We start from the raw sequence: 18,324 nt of genomic DNA on the forward strand, positions 1-18,324 counted from the left end.
TTCATCTGATACATCTTCTCCTGGAACTACTTCCAAAGAAGAAAGATGCTCCAACACAGCTTGCCCCTCAAACCGCAAATTGTGTTCTAAAATTAAACGTTTTCTCTGTGCACTAAATCGGCTGCCCCCATGGTGCCTGAATATTTCAAATGCTCTGTACCAAACCTTCCACCTAACTGGTGGATCACCTGGAAGCTGTAAAAAGGGGGGAGAAGGATGTACTTTCTGCATGCTTAAAACTTAAAATAGACACTAGGTTGAAAAATACATCTGCAAAAAATATATAAAGATTATTTTTACCAAACACACTGTGTTTTGAACAATGAACAATTACTTAACGTCCACAAACTGGAAGTCTACCTGCAAAACAAGATTAAATATTTAAAATGAATTTCCAGAGTAAAAGTCCACCTGCAAAGCAAGAATTACTAGTAAAAACGAATCTCCAGAATTACTTCAAAGGAAGCAAAAACAACAAACTAAAATGGGTGAATTTTGAAAACCACCTTCTCTCTTCCTTGCAGTACACTTTGAAAAATGCCTTCCTGCTAACTTTCAGTACCCTTGTGACTTTTGAGCGCCTTCCTGCTTACTTGAAGTTTAATAGTCACTTCATAATCAGCACCTTCCTGCTTACTTGCTTGAAGTGCGCTTGCCACACTAGAAATGATAGCCAAAGTACTAAAACAAACACTTCACTGTTTTGGGATCCGAGGAATTTCTTAACTAATCCTTGAAGAACCGCTCCAATGGCTTCACCGCTTCATAAACAACTGCCTTACTGCCTCCTTGGATGACGAACCTCCTCTTCTCGCTTCCGTTATTGAATAATTACTCTGTGAAGCGCATGCGTGACTTTGAAGCATAACGCTTCGGAGAATAACAGTTTACGAGGACCTTGAATGCACACTTGCAGAATGATGAGTATTGCGAGGACATGAAACTCATGCTTGCACACAGGTACCAGTGTACAGCACAGTGACGTAGACTCGTCTTTGCTGGCTATGCCCGCACGTTCTACCATGTCATCAGAAAGTGTCAGACGTGAAGGCGAAAGGATCTCCATGTTCACAAAGAGCAACAGGACAGAAGGAGTTCACAGAGACATGCAGGGACTCAGCAAGCATCACCCTCAAATACCACCAGACTCAAAGACCACAGTCAGACTGCCGAAAGTCAGATGACACCACAGACAGATGCCGCTAGATGCCAACAACCACGTGGGACAGGAACAGGCGTATAACTCATGTTTGCATAGAGTCTTCCCACAGATGATGGAGTCACTGAGTGCGTGATGGCTGAAACGCATATGTACTTAGCCGATCAGTACATTCCCTCATCAAACACCGATATCCGAGATCCCATCAGTGTAGCTGGATGAGCAGAAAGAAAGGCACCTCGCAGAAAATGTCAGCATCTAGTAAACTTGATAACTGGAGAGGCAGAACAGGAAGAGGAGCTACACCATGGGTGGAGGAAGTTAACAGTCAGTCTTCCTCATTGCCAAATTAAAGCAATCACGCTGAAACAGGTCATTTAAGAGACTACAGATTTATTGACTGTTAACCTCCACAGTTCCCAGGAACTGACCAGCTCCTGATATTCAAACATGTACATTCCATTGTCATGACAATGACACCACAGATGCCACTGAAGAAATAGAAGAGATTACTACAGCATTGTTATAATTTCCTATAGAGATGGATGGTAGGACATTTGATAATATCCCTTCATGTTGACAAGGATGTTGGGCAATGTAGTCCACCTGTCTAGCCTCCTTTTACAATGATGCCTGCAAGAAACTATTAGTCATTTCTAACTGGCATCTAGATCAGTATCTTAGACTTGTGAATGCAGAATGTTAAATGCCAGAGGATCTCCGCTTTCACATTCCCACATTAGTATTTAAGTGAAACCTTTATTTCATTTGATGAAAAAGCATGACCTCAACCTTCGCTATATTCATGACTCTCTTAGCCATGTTATGTTATGTTATGTTATAGGTTTGTTGAAGCGCACAGCTGTCCCAGTTAAGGGGCGTCCCGGCGTTGACCGTTCCATTGTACAAGAGACTGATAGGCTAAACAAAAAGAACCTTAGTTCCGAGGAAAGAGAAAGGTCTTAATGGCTTTCCTGAATACTAATAGTTCGTCAATGCAGCGAATAGATGTAGGCAGAGAATTCCACAATTTGGCCGCGAGTAGCCGGAAAGAGCGGCCGCCAACACGACAAAGTCTGCACTTAGGTATAATCACCAAACGTTGGCCCAAGGAGCGCAGGTTACGTTGGGGAATGTAAGGAGTTAAGAAAGGACAGAGAAGCTCGGGGCTAGTACCTTTAAGAATCCTAAATGCCGAACACAGCGTCTTGAACTGAATTCTTGCTTGGATCGGTAGCCAGTGTAAGGCACTGATAGTAGCTCTAGCAGAACATCTACGTTGGAGTCCCACAAGAGCACGAGCTGCAGAGTTCTGGACCCGCTGAAATCGTGAGATCTCGGCTTTATTAGCGCCCAGCAGTAAAACACTGGCATAGTCCAAACGCGATCAGATTGTAGCCTGAATAATGAGCTGTCGGACGGGCGCATTAAAGAACCTCAGAATGGGGCGGAGGCCTCTCAGCAAGCCCCTACAAGCCGCTGCCACCTTCTTCGTTTGGCACTGAAAGTTAAGGTCCGCATCCAGCCAAACTCCCAAGTTCTTAACCACTGGCTTTGAGGTAGGTATAGCGCCTAAGGAGGCCGGCCACCAGTGTTCGCTCCAGAGGGAGATGTTCTTCCCTACCTACATCACTTCCGTTTTTGTGGCATTCAATTGTAAACAGTTGTCAGCCAACCACAACCAGCAACGTTATATCATACTGCATGGTTGCCTCACCAAGATCAAACAATAAGGTGAATAGAATAGGTTACATCTCATCACAAAAGCGAGGAAATGATATTCTTTGTACCCCGAAAAGCTAAGATATAGTATTTGAGGTTTTTTTTGTTCTTCAAAGATCTTTGAACCTACATATATGGTGTATCTCTTTGTGTAGGGAACAATGGATGCCATCATGTCCTTTAGTTCATAGTGCACATTAGGAGCACATTGTTTCAGATTTGTGTACTAAAAAGAGGCTTCACTCTGATTTTAATACCAAAAACCTATGGTTCAGACAAGATCCAGCTTTAGGTTGAAAAGTATCATTGCGTTTTTCATGTGGTTGCCTGAACAATAGATAGAAACACTTTGATTATCCTAGATTGTATTTGACTGTCTGGTTCTTTGACAGAGGAAAACAGATCCTGTGTTACATGGCAGGAAGAGACATTGGGGACAGCTTGGTGCTTCCACTCTAAATTAGCAGATACATTGTCCTGACAAAGTTGTTGTTCTCCAACCTTAATTGGAGGTCGGAGAAATGAAGGGTTGTCTGGAAGGAGAGCCACAGCTGGATCTGCCATTCCAAACCTTTGACATGACAGCTGATCTTACAAATGGTTCTATTTCAGAAGTTGACACCATCATTCACTTTCTCAACATGAAACCATCATGGCAGTCCTATTCTAAGGACCTTTCACAATGTTCTCCAAGTGCAGAAGAAGTCTACCTGTGCTTCAAAGACATTGTAACTTTGCTTTGCAAGAACAAACCCTAGCCTTGACGGTTTGTTCTTGAGGTACATAATATTTGATGGAGCAGGTGAATCACACATGGGGTCCGATTGGGTTGCTTGCAAATTATTAATTCCATTAGTGGGGCTGTCATACTGCTAGAATAGGCGAATGCACAAAAAATTCCAACCTGCCTAGAGAGAAATTTCTCTATTTGGTGGGTTGTCCTCTTCTGAGGATGATGGGGGGATTTAAAGCCATTACTAACCTGATTGGCTTACAGGCTGCACATCATATTGTTAATAGAATCGATAATCTGGCTTTCCAGTCAATCCACCTTTGATATTTGAGGATATGTCTGTTAGATATGTTTAACCAAATAAACCAACCTGCATGTCTGAATCCAAAGTAGCAAGATACAGTCAGCCAGTTCACTTAGGCATAAGAATTTCAACTGTGAATCCTAGTTGTCTCTCTATAGTAAATGAGAAGTTTATTAAAAAAAAATATACTGTAGAATCATCATCATCAAAGCTTTATTCGACAAATTGTCATAAAAGCAAAATCCAATACATAATATCCAATAATAAAATACTGTAAAAATGGAAAATATTCCACAAGTGTAAAAACAATCCACTAAAAAGGATATAAAAACAACAGTATTAAAATTCATGTACTCCTCATATTAACCCAGCCCTCTAAACAGGTAATAGTAGTTAGACAAAAAATCTAAATTCATTAAGGTACCGCAGTCACATGCGATCTTATCTATATACATATATAAAAAGATAAGAAGATACAATACACAATATACATTGGCCATGATGCCGCTTTAGATCTTATAATCCATGACCAACCTAAAAATTTGGCTTCAGCAATGAGAAGTGATAACCATGTTTCAGTGCGAATTAATCTAAGTGCCACATCATATTTACGGGTGCCCAGGACTCGATAAATAGGGGCCAACCATGTGCGCCGTTGGACTGTGTAGGCAGGGCACACAAAAAACAAATGGGCCAAAGACTCCGGATTTACATGCCAACTGGGGCAAAATGTATCCTCTACTGCCACCCACCTTGCAGTGAAAGATTTACCAGGTAAAGTGCCCACTCTCAATTGAAGCAAAAGTTTCCTATTATGAGGCTTCGTGATAGCATCCCAATACGCTTCAAGCTTTGGTATTGGTGTAGCCATAAGAAATTGGCCAGTCAGTGTTGAGGGATCACTATTCCTGAACATATTAGCATCCATCCATCCATCCCTAGTATCTTTCCTTCAGTTGCACTCTTGACGGGAACATGGTGTTCTCAGTGTTCTCCCATAGGGCCGCCATACCAATATTTGATTGTAGAGATCTAACCTGCTGTAACCATGCAATTTTCTTAAAACGGTCAGCTCTTATTAGATCTTTAAGGCCCTCAGCATAGGGTGACAATTCAGGGGTTGTCCAGATTCTCAGCCAGTACAACAAGGGGCGTAGTCTGGCACTGTCAGCCATAGCCTTCCTACCTAGATCGCAAAGTAATCGCTGTACTGGGGTACTTTGCGGAAGATTAGTGATTTTCCGTAGGAAACTATTATCCGCTATAATCAGTTTAGAAAGATTTTTAAAGCCCCAACGCTCTACCCCATATAAAACTGCGCTGACAACTTTCATTATGTAAATGGTCAGGATTGGACTAACTGGTTTTGTGAAGGATGCAATAAACTCAGCTAATATGGTACCCGCTAACTGACGATGTTTCAATGTGGCCATATCCAGATGCTTACCCCAATTCATATTACCCTGTATAATGACCCCTAGGTATGTGAAATCTTTTACCTGCTCCAGTGGGCGCTTGTTCAACAGCATTGCTCCTACTGAGGATCTATGGGGATTAAATGTCATATGTTTTGTTTTGGAGACATTGATCTTCAGACCCCTCAGACGGTAAAATTCCTGAAAAGGTATTAATTCTCGCTGTAAGCCGCTCAGGGTTTTTGCAATTAGGAGGATATCATCAGCGAACATAGGAATTGGAATTCTTACACCCGCCAATTTAGGAGCGTCCGTTGGGGTATCTTACAAAAATGTTACAACCTCATTAATAAAAATGGGAAAAAAAGCTGGGGCCATAACACAGCCTTGTCTTACCCCCCTATCCACTCTGAATGAGGGGGTAACCTGACCCTTACTTTCCCACCTGATCTTCTCATAGGTGTCCTCATGAAGCCTAGCTATAAGAGATAATAGTTCATAAGGCATCTTCAGATCATGCAATACTCATTCTATTTCGGGAAATGACGTTGAAAGCTGCATTTAGATCTACAAAGGCAGCATACAAGCTGCCTTTTTCCAATAAAGAAGAGTGAAGCAAAAGGTTTCGTCAATAGTACTTCTACCAGACCGAAAACGACTGAAAACCTGCTTGAAGAGGTGACAGAATGTCCTGCTCACTAAGCCAGGCCTGGATTTTGTTTAATACAAGGCAACCCATGATCTTTTGGGAAGAATCAATTAAACTTATGGGCCTATAGTTCCCTGGATGTGCCTTATCCCCCTTTTTAAATATTGGAATTATCTCAGACCCCTTCCAGGACTCTGGTACCGACATACCCTTAGCAATTTCATTCATTAAAATAAAGATATAACGGCTCCATTCACTTTGCCTCCCATTGGGGAACCCAGAGCAGTGTCGACATTAGCTTTGATAAAAGCCGAACAAACATAATAGATATATGAGAGCTTAAATATTTCCCCATCATCAATGCTGCTCTCATATTGCAACTGAAAATGCATTACCCATTGGCCTTGACTTACATGATTTATCGGTTCTGCAGGGCAACCATCTCTGCCCCATTTAACTACGTCCCAGAATAATTTTTTATTTTTATTTTCACAGGACCTTTTAAGATCCTGCCATCTATTATCGTCCCAGGATTTCTTTGCCATTTCCTGCGCTTTCTTATATTTCTGCCTAGCAGGCCAAACCTTTGGCACATCACCTTCCTATATAGCTTTACCTAGGGAGGTATGGGACTCCTTGCAATCCTTATTAAACCATTTAGTTCCCTTCTTATGGTTGGTACCCTTATTTTTGACAATTTTAAAGAAGTATTTGCAAAGATGTTTAAAGAACTCGTCATGAAATCCGGTAACCGTCTCAGATGGTGCCCTATTAGTCAAAAGATCGTCCAGATCTAATATTGCATTATTTACATCTATTGAGATCATATCTAGGACTTCAGGCTTTGCTAGTAAATGTAGCCATTTCAAACACTTCATATTATTTGTAGGGACAAAGTTTAATGTTATCAGTTCCTGTTAGAATCGGAAGTATCTTTTTCTACCCTTATTTCGAAGACTACAGATCATGGATTATGATCACTCTCAATACAGTTGACTACCCTCATATCCTTTAATGCATGCCAAAACTGACAATTAATTAATACTTAAATATGGCTTTGGCTAGAGCCATTATCAAAAGTACATGCACCATCTCTGTCTGACTGTGTTCTGCCAATTGTAGCCCTTAAACCTTCCTCCATACAGAGAGAGTTCATCTGTACTACGGCATCTGTCTACTTTTTTACTGGGATTAAATCTAATTTCGGGACTCTCCAGAGATCATCTTCAGCATTGTAAAAATTTAGGAGTTCAAAAGTCAAGTTAAAATCACCCGCTAATATTACATCTATACCCCTAGAATGTTGTTCGAGAAGGGTGTCCAAGGCTACTAGGAACTCAGACTTCCTTCCATTGGTACCTATCCCTTGCATAGATGGTATAGCCATCAAGCTTTTTTCCCGCTCCCCACATCAGCCTAATTGCTAATATATCCTTGTTATGGGGCGCTAGAACCTGTACCTCAAAACCAATCTCTTGGCGAACCCAGATTATTAAGCCTCCTCTGGAACGACTTTTGCCACTCAATCGTAGGTACGTAGTAATTCAAATAGCCTTCACAGTGAGTTGGATCCGTTGAACAAGTATCCTGAAACAAGCACACATTGTGTTTGGCGACAAATAATGCCCACTCTGGGGAAATAATCTTGGAACTTAATCCAGCCATATTCCATGATATCACTGATAAGGATGGCATTAGGGTTTTACCTGAGCACAGAGGGGTCACAATATTCGATGGGCTATTTAGATGATTAGATGTCTCAATAGAACCCTTATTTATCAATATACTATTATCAGAGGGTGTGATACTTAATGAGTTGCTGTAATTAATTAGTTCAGAGGTTCCCTTAAATAACAGCTCACTATTGTCTGGAGATATAATATATCTTCCTCCTCACTGGGCTAATGGGCAACGTTACTATAGAATCTCTTTGCAAAGATGTTTTGAAAATAAGGGGAGTTTCAATCTATCGGTAAAATTTATTTTCCTCTCACTTGGGTTGGTTCTTGTAATCCCATCCTACCTTTGCCTGTAACCAAGTTGGCAGTTCACACAAAGAGAATGTTTGAACTATACATTTGTCTATACAAGTGTCATAAATGTATGTGGCCATTTAAGGAGAATGACAAGAGTATTCATGTACTCACCTTCAGTAATGCTCCGACTTTTAGCTTATAGAGGTTGGTTCATTATGAGTACGGGCACCCTCAGCTTAGCTGCATTTCTTAGTCATGCTTCTGACTGGCTTCACCATTTGAACTGAGACGTTAGATATGTGGAGGAAATAGAGGGACAGGCCAAAAAGGGCATGCCCTCTGTCTATTGACCTAACCTGTACAGAGGGGTCACAATGTTCGATGGGTTATTTAGATAATCAGATGTCTCAATAGCCCCCTTATTTATCAATATACTATTATCAGAGGGTGTGATACTCAATGAGTTGCCATAATTAATTAGCTCAGCGGCTCCCTTAAATAACAGCGCACTATTCTTCTTCTTCTTCCTCACTGGGCTGATGGGCAATGTTACTGTAGAATCTCTTTGCAAAGATGTTTTGAAAATAAGGGGAATGTATTTTCCTCTCGAATGGGTTGGTTCTTTTCATCCCATCCTACCTTGCCTGTAACAAAGTTGGCAGTTCACACAAAGAGAATGTTTGAACTATACATTTGTCTATACAAGTGTCATAAATGTATGTAGCCATTTAAGGAGAATGACAAGAGTATTCATGTACTCACCTTCAGTAATGCTCCGACTTTTAGCTTATAGAGGTTGGTTCATTATGAGTACAGGCACCCTCAGCTTAGCTGCATTTTTTAGTCATGCTTCTGACTGGCTTCACCATTTGAACTGAGACGTTAGATATGTGGAGGAAATAAAGGGACAGGCCAAAAAGGGCTTGACCTAACCTGTACTTTACCCTTTAACTGTAGAAGTAAAGTTTCTGCTCTATCACTTCATAGTAACTGGAAAACATGAATACATTCAAAATGTTCAAAGTACAACAGCAATTTGATTGTTCTAGGTATTTTATTACAAAATAACTGTCTGTGACTTGGACAGTAAGTGAAAGAGGGTCCCTTCCCCTTATTTGTCTTACCTTGTTTTATCAGCATAATGAACAGCTTCAAATATCTGTTTGTATTCAGATGCCATGTGTTCAACAACACTTCCACCACCATGGTTATATATGAGAAAGTTAGAAGCCTGCAGAGATAAATGCAAATATGTGACAACAGTATTCAGACCATTCTGTACCTCAGTTCAACTAAATTTGTGTTAACCAATCAATATTAACAGTAGCATTGCAAATGGAAAACCTTCTCCAAAGCTCATCGTGTCTTTCTGGCAACAAATGATACTACTGTTAAACTGTTACCTAACAGCGATCTTCTCTGCTGGTTACATGCAAGTATTTCAAATATTTAAGGTTTGATTTAGAGTTCCAAGGGAACTAACAGTCAATGGAGCAGAATCCACTGACTGGATTTTTTCCAAAATTCAATACCAATGATGGAAGAAATTGAGACCGTGAATTTTATTCTGTGTTGGAAATTCAGTCTTGAAACTGGGGTCTTTTCAATTCTCTCAAATTACAGAATGAATGATCTAGCCTGCATGCAATAAGTATTCCTGATGTTAAAAATTGAGACACTGGGGATCAGAATGTAAGAGCTCCAATATGTATCACCTATTCTGAGTTTACCCATGTAAAATGAGGCAGAAGATGTAGATATTAAGGTTTACTGCATCAAAAGCTGCAAGTATTCTCTGGACATTTTTCTCTTGGTAAATTTTAGCAGCTTTTATTTTGCTGGGGAAAATTGCTACGTTGGACAATTACAGTACCAAGAGTAACCACACATTAGAATTTCATGGCATACTCATAATGAGGTGCTTAATCTGTTGTTTAGAAATTGAAATTGAATGTATTGTACAGTTATTTAAAACGTTTACAAACGTGCATCTCATGTTGTCATTTTATAGCAACAATTTGAACAAACAAAAATAAGTCATCGTTGAAAAAAAATCAAATTAAGATAAAATATAGCCCGATACTCCTTAGGGAGTAACTTAAATCCTTTGAAAGAGAAAGTATAAGCAATCTTTTTTTTTATAATCATAAGCTTGGCGGCTTGACTGCCAGATCTATCCTCATTGGTCCAATGCAGGGGACAGGGGTCTATCTGTGGTGTTGGTGCTGCTGGACTTGCATGCAGCATTCGACACCATATCTCACACCATTCTTCTAAGAAGATTAAAGGAGATTGGCTTAGAAAGATCTGCCCTGGCGTGGTTCACCAGTTTTCTTGCAGAGCGTACCCAGCAGGTTAATATGGGCACCTTTAGTTCCATTTCTACCAAAATTACCAGAGGTGTACCGCAGGGCTCCTGTCTCAGCCCTACGTTGTTTAACGTTTATGTCTCCTCCTTGGCTGATATCATGAGGTCTTTCGGGTTTTTACCCATCTCATACGCTGATGATACTCAGCTGCTGTTTACTTTTAAAACCTTTACTCCCGAGGTAAGGCAAGCTTTCTCGAATGGCATGACCGTGGTCGCCAGCTGGATGGCCAGGAACTTTCTCCAGTGCAATGTGGGAAAGTCAGAAGTCATGCTGTTCGGGGAAGCAAAAATCTTGTGGACCCCTGACTGGTGGCCTACTAGTCTGGGAGAGGCCCCCTCCCCTAAACAGGTGGTGAAAAATCTGGGGGTCCGTCTTGACCACGACCTCACTCTTGTACATCATGCCAACACCACGGTGGGGTCTTGTTTCTATGTCATCAGCCTCCTTCGGAAAGTGTTTCCTCTTCTCCCTGACAGCACAAGGAAGACCCTGGTCCAGGCCCTCGTATTGAGTCGCCTGGACTACTGCAATGGTCTGCTCTTAGCGGCCAATGAAGGCATGCTAAACAAACTTCAAGTGGTACAGAATACCGCGGCACGCCTGGTGACAAATGCCCCCCCCAGAACACCATCCTTCTTAAACTGCTCCACTGGCTCCCTATCCGGAAACGGGTAGAAGTTAAGACCTGCTGCGTGGTGCACAAAAGTCTCCATAACCTAGGGCCACCCTATCTGGCCGAAAAATTTGTCCATCATCGCCCCTCTCGCAACTTGCGCTCTAGTAACCAGCTGTTACTGCAGATTCCCCGACATAACAAGACCAGGCAGGGAGGACGCGCACTTTCTGTTATGGGTCCACGTCTGTGGAACAACCTTCCCCTTCCCCTTAGACAGTGCTCTAGCCACTTAGCCTTCAGGAAGAGTCTTAAGACTACTCTGTTTCAGTATTAGCGCCGCCTTGACCTGTATCCCCTTACAGCACTGCGCGGAGATACACCTTCGGGTGTGATTCCGGCGCGTTACAAATCCATAAATAAAATAAAAAATGCATGATAACAGGATAGTTTACACAGCAAAAAACAAAGTGCTATGGTATGCAGGAGAAATTGCAATGTCCACAACAACAATTTAACCTCTCCAGGGGCTATAGTGTATTTCCTGTGTGTTCTACAACATTCATTGTACACAGGCAATCAGTTCCCTGTGGGTATGATCTTAACAGCAAACCAAAAGTAGCCGACCTCGTTGGTCAAATACTTAGCAGCAGGTTAGGTGATGTAACAAAAAGCAAAAATGCCCGAGTATGTAATGAAAGTGCAAACTGCAAAAGCAGCAATTTTTACCTCTGCAGGATTCTAATAAAAATTGTAAGTGTTCCGCATAACTCACAGCAGAGAAAGGTTTTAAGTGCAAACAAAGCAGCTATTTGCGAGAAATCTTGCTATAGACTAAAACAATACATACATAAAAAATCATTGGAGACACTAAAGTTATTTCTATGGAGCAATCTACCCAGAGCGGGTTGTTTAAAAGTGCATGGTATACCAGTGTGTAACTGTGCTGAAGTTCTCATTAAGGCAGCAGCGCTGTCAGCATCAGGGGCGGCTCTAGGCTCATGGCGGCCCTGGGCAGGGAGCGTAGGTAGGGGGCCCCGGAAGAGGGGGGCCGGGCGAGGAGGTCCGGGCGGGGCGGAGCGCAGAGGCCAGTGAAGAGGGGGGGAGTCAGGGTGTTTCGAAGTGGAACAGAGCCAGAGGCTGCCAAATCCCTGCCAGGGGCCGCCACGCAAATATGTATCCATCCTCAGAGGATTAGTATATTAAGGATATATATTGGCGTGGTGGCCCCTGGGGTTTGGTGGCCCTGTGCAGGTGCACAGCTTGCACATGCCTAAGGCCGCCCCTGTCAGCATCTTGTGAAAGTTGGATCAAGTACCATGGTCCGTTCGGCTGCATTACAATCTGCTAGCTGGTTGGCTTGTCTTTTGAAGCTCACTTCGGCGGTAGATAGAAATTCTACTAGGCGGCAGCTTAATTGTATATCCTCGCCGGAAAGCTTGCTAACACGGCTTGTCTGCAAGTCCGAATGTGTTTCTTATTAAAGAGTGGTCTAAGGAGGGTCCAACGCTCCTGTGTTAGAATCTTGCATATGGTTAGCAGATCCACTATGTCCTCCTCTCCCTTCCCACATAGTCAGCAGATTGCTGGCTTCAGAGGGCATAGCCACAGCGGCATATGATATACAGATGGTAATATGCCTAGGCAGAGTTTAAAGAACTTTTCTTTGATGATTCTAGAGAAGGGAGTGTGGAGATAGCCTTTGGATGACGCCTTGCTGTAGGACTGTAAGGTGAACCAGCCGTGAGCGCGCTCCATCAGAGCAGCTTTATCATGTATAAGTGATTCTTTTTTGACAGTGTTATTTACTATTTTTTTTAAGCTTGCAAAGGTCGATGTCAGCTCCCAAAGGTTCTGCGGTCCGAGTTGGTTAAGTGAGTTCTCCAATAGTGTCTGGCTGGAAATGCCTCCGTAGTTTGAAGTTCTTTCCACAAATAGGTATTAAGCAACTCTGGTGTGCCCTTTTGATTATTGTACCAGCTTTTAATGAATGCTCCTTTAAGGGTACACTGTTTTTTTGTATACCGAACTCTAGCCTCAGTTGTGCAGGAGATGTGTGTCCTGGTAACGCAAAAATCATTCAGATTGCTCTTGCTATTGTGAGATCCAGAGTCTCAGCGTCTCTCCCTCTCATGACTTCACTTCCGTAAGTGATTGATGGTATAAGTTTTGCCTGGATCACTCTGGCTAAGGAGAGGAAATTTGGGCCAGAGATGTTGTTTTTTAGGTTTCTTAATGCCACAGCAGTCATTATTGCCCTTTTTTTAATGGCCTCAAATTGAGCTATATAGTTACTTTTATTATCGATGATAACTCCCAGGTACTTGTAGTTGTGTCAGCTTCCAGCTGCCAGTGATATTTTGACTTTTTTTGGTGGATCTACATGCTCAGGATTTTTGTTTTTTCTTGGTTAATGCTGAGTTTGTTCTCCTCTGAGTACCAAGATGTGATATCGAGCAGGCGCTGCAAACCTACTGGTATCCAGCTAATAAGCACCAAGTCGCCCGCAAAGAATAAGTTAGATAACTTGAGGCCACCTAACTTGGAAGCATGCAAGTTTCTTCCATTGAGAGAGGCCAAAATCTCCTCTATAAAAAAGTTCAAAAGTATTAGGGCAAACATGCAACCTTGTGTTAGTCCAGAGGTTGTTGGAATCTTCTTTGTTAGGTTATCCCCTGTGCCCAATTTTACTTGCACCCAGGTGTTACTGTGTAAAAGGATTAGCTTTTTTAGAAGTAGCAATGAAATATTCAGCCTTTTAAATTTTTGCAACAATATGTTCCTGTTTATATGGTTGAATGCTGAGCTATAATCAATAAAACACAGATACAGGAGCTGCTTTATAGCAAGTGCAGCCTCTATTGTTAGTGAGAGGATTGAGATGTTGGTAGTAGTCCCCATATTCTTACAGAAGTCTGTTTGGTTTAACAGGATTGCTGAAATTTCTGCTGCCCAGGACATTAGTTCTTGTAGGAGTGATCCTGCATAATATTTGGCTACTAGCTGGTAGCTTTTTGGTTTATTCCTGTTGCCTTTCTTGTAGATGGGAGAGATAATCAAACCCCCCCATGATGATGGTATTGGCGATGTATGCAAGATTGTTTCGTAAGTTGGTTTTAATACTGAAGCCCAGTATTCAGGGTCTTGTTTGAACAATATAGGTGGGATCCCATTTGGTCCTGGGGATCCCTTGCGCCTGCCTTTGGACATTCTTTTGCAGATTTTTGTGGTCGTAATTGTAATGGGCTGTTCCAGTGTTGTATTAGAAGACATTTGAGATGTTGATACCTCCCTTTCAGGCGAGAAGTTGTCGGTGTGTAATTAAGTTTCTAGGTCTTTGTTGAAGTGAGTTTGGAGGAAAATTGTCCATGCCTCTTCTGTTGCATGCAAATTGATGCCTATATTTAACGGGTTGGCAAGAGTGTTGATCTTTTGCCAAAATTGCGCGCTGATATTGTTTTTAATATCATGCAAAAATTTTGCCCAGAGTGATCCGTCAGCATCTTTTTTGAGGCGCCAAATTAGTTTTTTGTGCTTAGCTTTCAATTTGCCTCCGTTCTAGTAAGGCAGTGGGATCTAAGTCACTTTCTTCAGCCTCAGACGAGCGCAGTTTAACAGCGCCTTGAGCTTTTTCAGTAGTGTATTTTTTCTAAAGTGGGAATAGGGGTGTTTGTTTTGGGGGTATTCTGATCTCTTGTTACATGGATTCCTATTTTACCCCATATTTATTTGCTAGATTTTTTGTAAACGCCTCCTAGCTTCCCACAGTATCAGGCTCTGCAGCTTGTGCTTCTTCTACAAGTTGTTTTGCGAAGATGAGAAGGCCTTCTGGGTCTTCTGTTTTGAATTTTATTCTCTTCTCGTTAGATTTATTTTCCAGGCCATGTGTGTTAACTGACAGAGATTGAGGTGCGGATGATGCTTCTATTGTAATTTCAGTGAATGAGCTAATTACAAATAGGTCCTTCATCATGAAATGCATTGGAAGATAAACACAGCAAATTAAAAGAGATCCTTAATTTGATGGGAAACCCATGCCAGCACTCCAACTCCTTAGAAACGGATGCTCTGATGTACAGATCAAATTCAAGCAGGGCTATTGTTTCTGTACACATTGCACCACATATGTGTGGAGCCCTGGAATGCAGAAATACAGTAATATAGGCAATTTATTTGACCATATTACTAGGCAAGCAACTGAAAAGGAAAACTGTGGAAGGATTTTAAACAAAGGTCCAAAGAAAATTAAAGTGATTGTAGCAAATGTGTTGACCTTCACAGTTAAACGTATATTCCGGCCCACATGAGACCAAAGTCCCACACAGGAGGAAGTAGTACTGGTGCTTGTCCAAGTGATTATACCTCATTTTCTACATTTCTTTTCCCCGCAGGAAATGACAACGCAATTTTAATAACACATACTATTACCCTGCAAGTCGTAATAAAGACCTGCGGAGGGGGGGTGCTGGATGTTGGACTAGTATAATTTACTATTCTAAATCCAGTATGTGCAACAGTAGGGAAGGTGTTGGATTTTAAATCAGGGAATAAGATGCAATTATTTATGTTGGAAGGACCAGACACTTGTGATAAGGACATGAATGACTGTTGGTCTGGTATTGCTCTGAAGCCAATAGAAAATCTTCCTCAGCAAAGTCAGGGTGAGGAAGCAGGATGAGGCAGGAGTATTGCACAAAGGAGACATGATCAGCTTTCTGTCAATGACAATCCCGAGAATTCTTGGCCCGTGAACTCTGGGTGCGAGTGGATCCAGAGTCAGCGGCCACTAACTTGAGTCCCATAGGGAGGTGTTATTTCCAAAGATCACTACCTCTGTCTTGTTGGTATTAGAAGTGAGACAGTTGGTCTTCATCCAGGTGTCTACTTCAGACATGCAAGTAGTGAAATTGCTCCTCATTTAAGTGTTTTGCTCAATGGGACAGTATGAGTTGTGAGCTGTTAATGTAGGAGAAGACCTGAATGTTGCAGGTGCAGATAAAGTAGGCCAGAGGAGTCATGTAGGCATTGAAGAGGTTGGTGCTGAGTAATGATCCTTGGAGTTCTCTGCATAAAAGTTCCAAAGCTTCAGAGAAGATAAATGTCTGTGTTCTTCTTGTAAAAATAAATGACATTAAGCATAGGGTAGTTCCTTGGATGCAAATGTCATGTAGCCATCTAATGAAAAAGGGATACATTTCATTTAAAAAAAAATATTTTTATTAGAAGAATGACAAAAGAACATATTCAGAAATAAAAAAAAGAAAAATCAACATACATTAAATCTTTGTCATTCCCCATCTTTTTCACAAGTTTTCTACCACCCCCCCGGGGCTGCAGGAGTGTCGCAGAGCAGGATACATAAAATAAACAAAAAACCACTTTGCGTAACCAGCCGACTATACATATCAAGCTTATAAGGGAGAGGAACCAAAAAGCCATAAAGAAAACAGGAGAACCAGCACAAGAAAGATAACCCTAGACCCATTGGGACTCGAAAGTTGGCATTCTACCCCCATCCTTAACTCCTAGAGTTCAACCAGTTTGAGAGGGGCTCCCAGATCCGCTCCCCCTCCCTCCAAGCCCTCTGGCCTCTCCTTTGAAAGACCAACAATTCCCATTTCACGATGTTTATAAATTTACTAAACCATTCGTGAAATCTCCGGGGGGCAGGATCCAACCAAACCGTTGCAACGCTCAATCTCAGTGTGGCCATCGCAATAAATAATAAGTTTCTTTCTGATACATTCATATCCATATCCGCTATTCCTAACATTACCAGCATTGGTGAAAGTTTGATCAAGTAACCAAACATCTGTTCCAGCCGTTGCTCGACCGCAACCAGCAATGAGGTCAGACTGGAGCATGAGGCGAACATGTGAACACTATCAACAGCAAATTCCCCACATCTAGGGCAATTAACTCCATCCACCCCACCCCATTGATGAATACGATGTGGGGTAACATACAGATTTAACCAGGTCTTGAAACATTGAACCTGAAGGTTTGCAGATATGGTTGCTGTTTGACTGAAGCCTAATGACTCTTCGCATATTTCTTGTCCTGCCTGTACGACATTCAGCCAACGACCAAAGTGTTTATCCAGATCGTCACATCTGGTTTCATTTACCATTTTATCCAGCGTGGAGATAGTTGATTGACCACCCTGGATCGCATCAAACATCGGAGTATGGACCCAGCTAACACTTTTACGACTCAAAAAATCACGTATCGAGGGCGGAGCTACGCTAGCAACCAAGATGGCCGCATAAGCTCCCGGCTCCGCCGACCTCCGCCAGTTGCTCATAAATCCTGATGATTATCCTGATTTCTCACCGGACTCCCGCGCAGCTGAGGCGTTCTTGACTCTAAAGGTGCAATCCCGGAAGTTCTAGCTGCTTTAATGACGAAGATACGCCGTGTCCCATTCTCGGCCTAACCCAGAGTTGAAGCCGGGGCCTCGATTTCTCACCCAGCCAGGTTGGAGTTGAATAACATCGGCCGTGGGACGTGGGTAGCGTCCGGTCTCCCAAATTGGAGTGTTTCTTGTCCGTTTTGGATGGTGGACTGGTGGCAGTTTTATCTCGCAGCTGCGGCGGCGTGACGCATCGATTGCTGTGGTCGGGGATCCGCTGCCCAGAGGCCCCGCTGGGCTCCCGGGGTCAATGGGCTTGGTTCCTCGCTGGCGGCGACGGTGTTGAGATTGCGCTTTTGAAAGTGCCCACAGTTGTCACCGGATTTGCCTGTGCCTGGTGCCCCGGAGCAGTCGACCTCCGGGGTTCAGAGGCCTGCTCGGTCGCTTCGTGAGGGGCGATGGAGCGGGTGGAATGTATACCGTCGCTGCATACGGTAATGGCCGCCATTGGGGAGCTCCATTCACAGGCCACCGCCACCATCCGGAGGATGGTCGTAACGGTTGATATCATCTGCCGGAGACCGGACTCCGACCCTTTGTTGGTTCTGGAACAAGCTGTTTTACCCGCGGAGCAAGAAGTGTCTGAGACGGAGGGCCCCGTGCTGAAGCCAGACTTGGTATTTTTTATCGCCCCCCGAACGTCTGCAAGCAAGCCCAGGACTATCGAATGTACATCCTGCCCTACGCCGATGCCGCCCCAGATGGACATGGATGATCTTATATGTCGGAACAAATTCTCCAGTGACTGTAGGATTGTTACCTCTCCCTTTTTCTCCTGGATGGTTCAAATACGCTCTAGAGACCTATCTTTGGTGGACAGTAAACATCGTTTGACTCTTGGACTTTGTGTACTATTATCCTGGCTTCAATCCTTCCATATTGACTTTGAACTTTCCCAACATTTTGATACTCTCCTTGTAATGGCGGATCGAGCGGACAGGGCTTGCATGAAGAATCGCAGCGGGCAGG

The 18,324-nt window shown here is 42.6% G+C and overlaps 1 protein-coding gene across 1 annotated transcript in view; it reads right to left on the reverse strand.

Moving 5' to 3' along the window:
- Positions 1-18,324, reverse strand: part of LOC144767612 (putative methyltransferase DDB_G0268948) — a 217,774-nt gene that overhangs the window by 56,519 nt on the left and 142,931 nt on the right. Inside the window, exon 4 of the mRNA XM_078651015.1 lies at positions 9,083-9,189. Within this exon, the coding sequence (XP_078507141.1) occupies positions 9,083-9,189 (107 nt within the window). The remainder of the gene's footprint in view (positions 1-9,082; positions 9,190-18,324) is intronic.

This window comes from Lissotriton helveticus, chromosome 7, assembly GCF_964261635.1.
Source record: "Lissotriton helveticus chromosome 7, aLisHel1.1, whole genome shotgun sequence".
In the NCBI taxonomy this organism is placed as follows: Eukaryota; Metazoa; Chordata; class Amphibia; order Caudata; family Salamandridae; genus Lissotriton; species Lissotriton helveticus.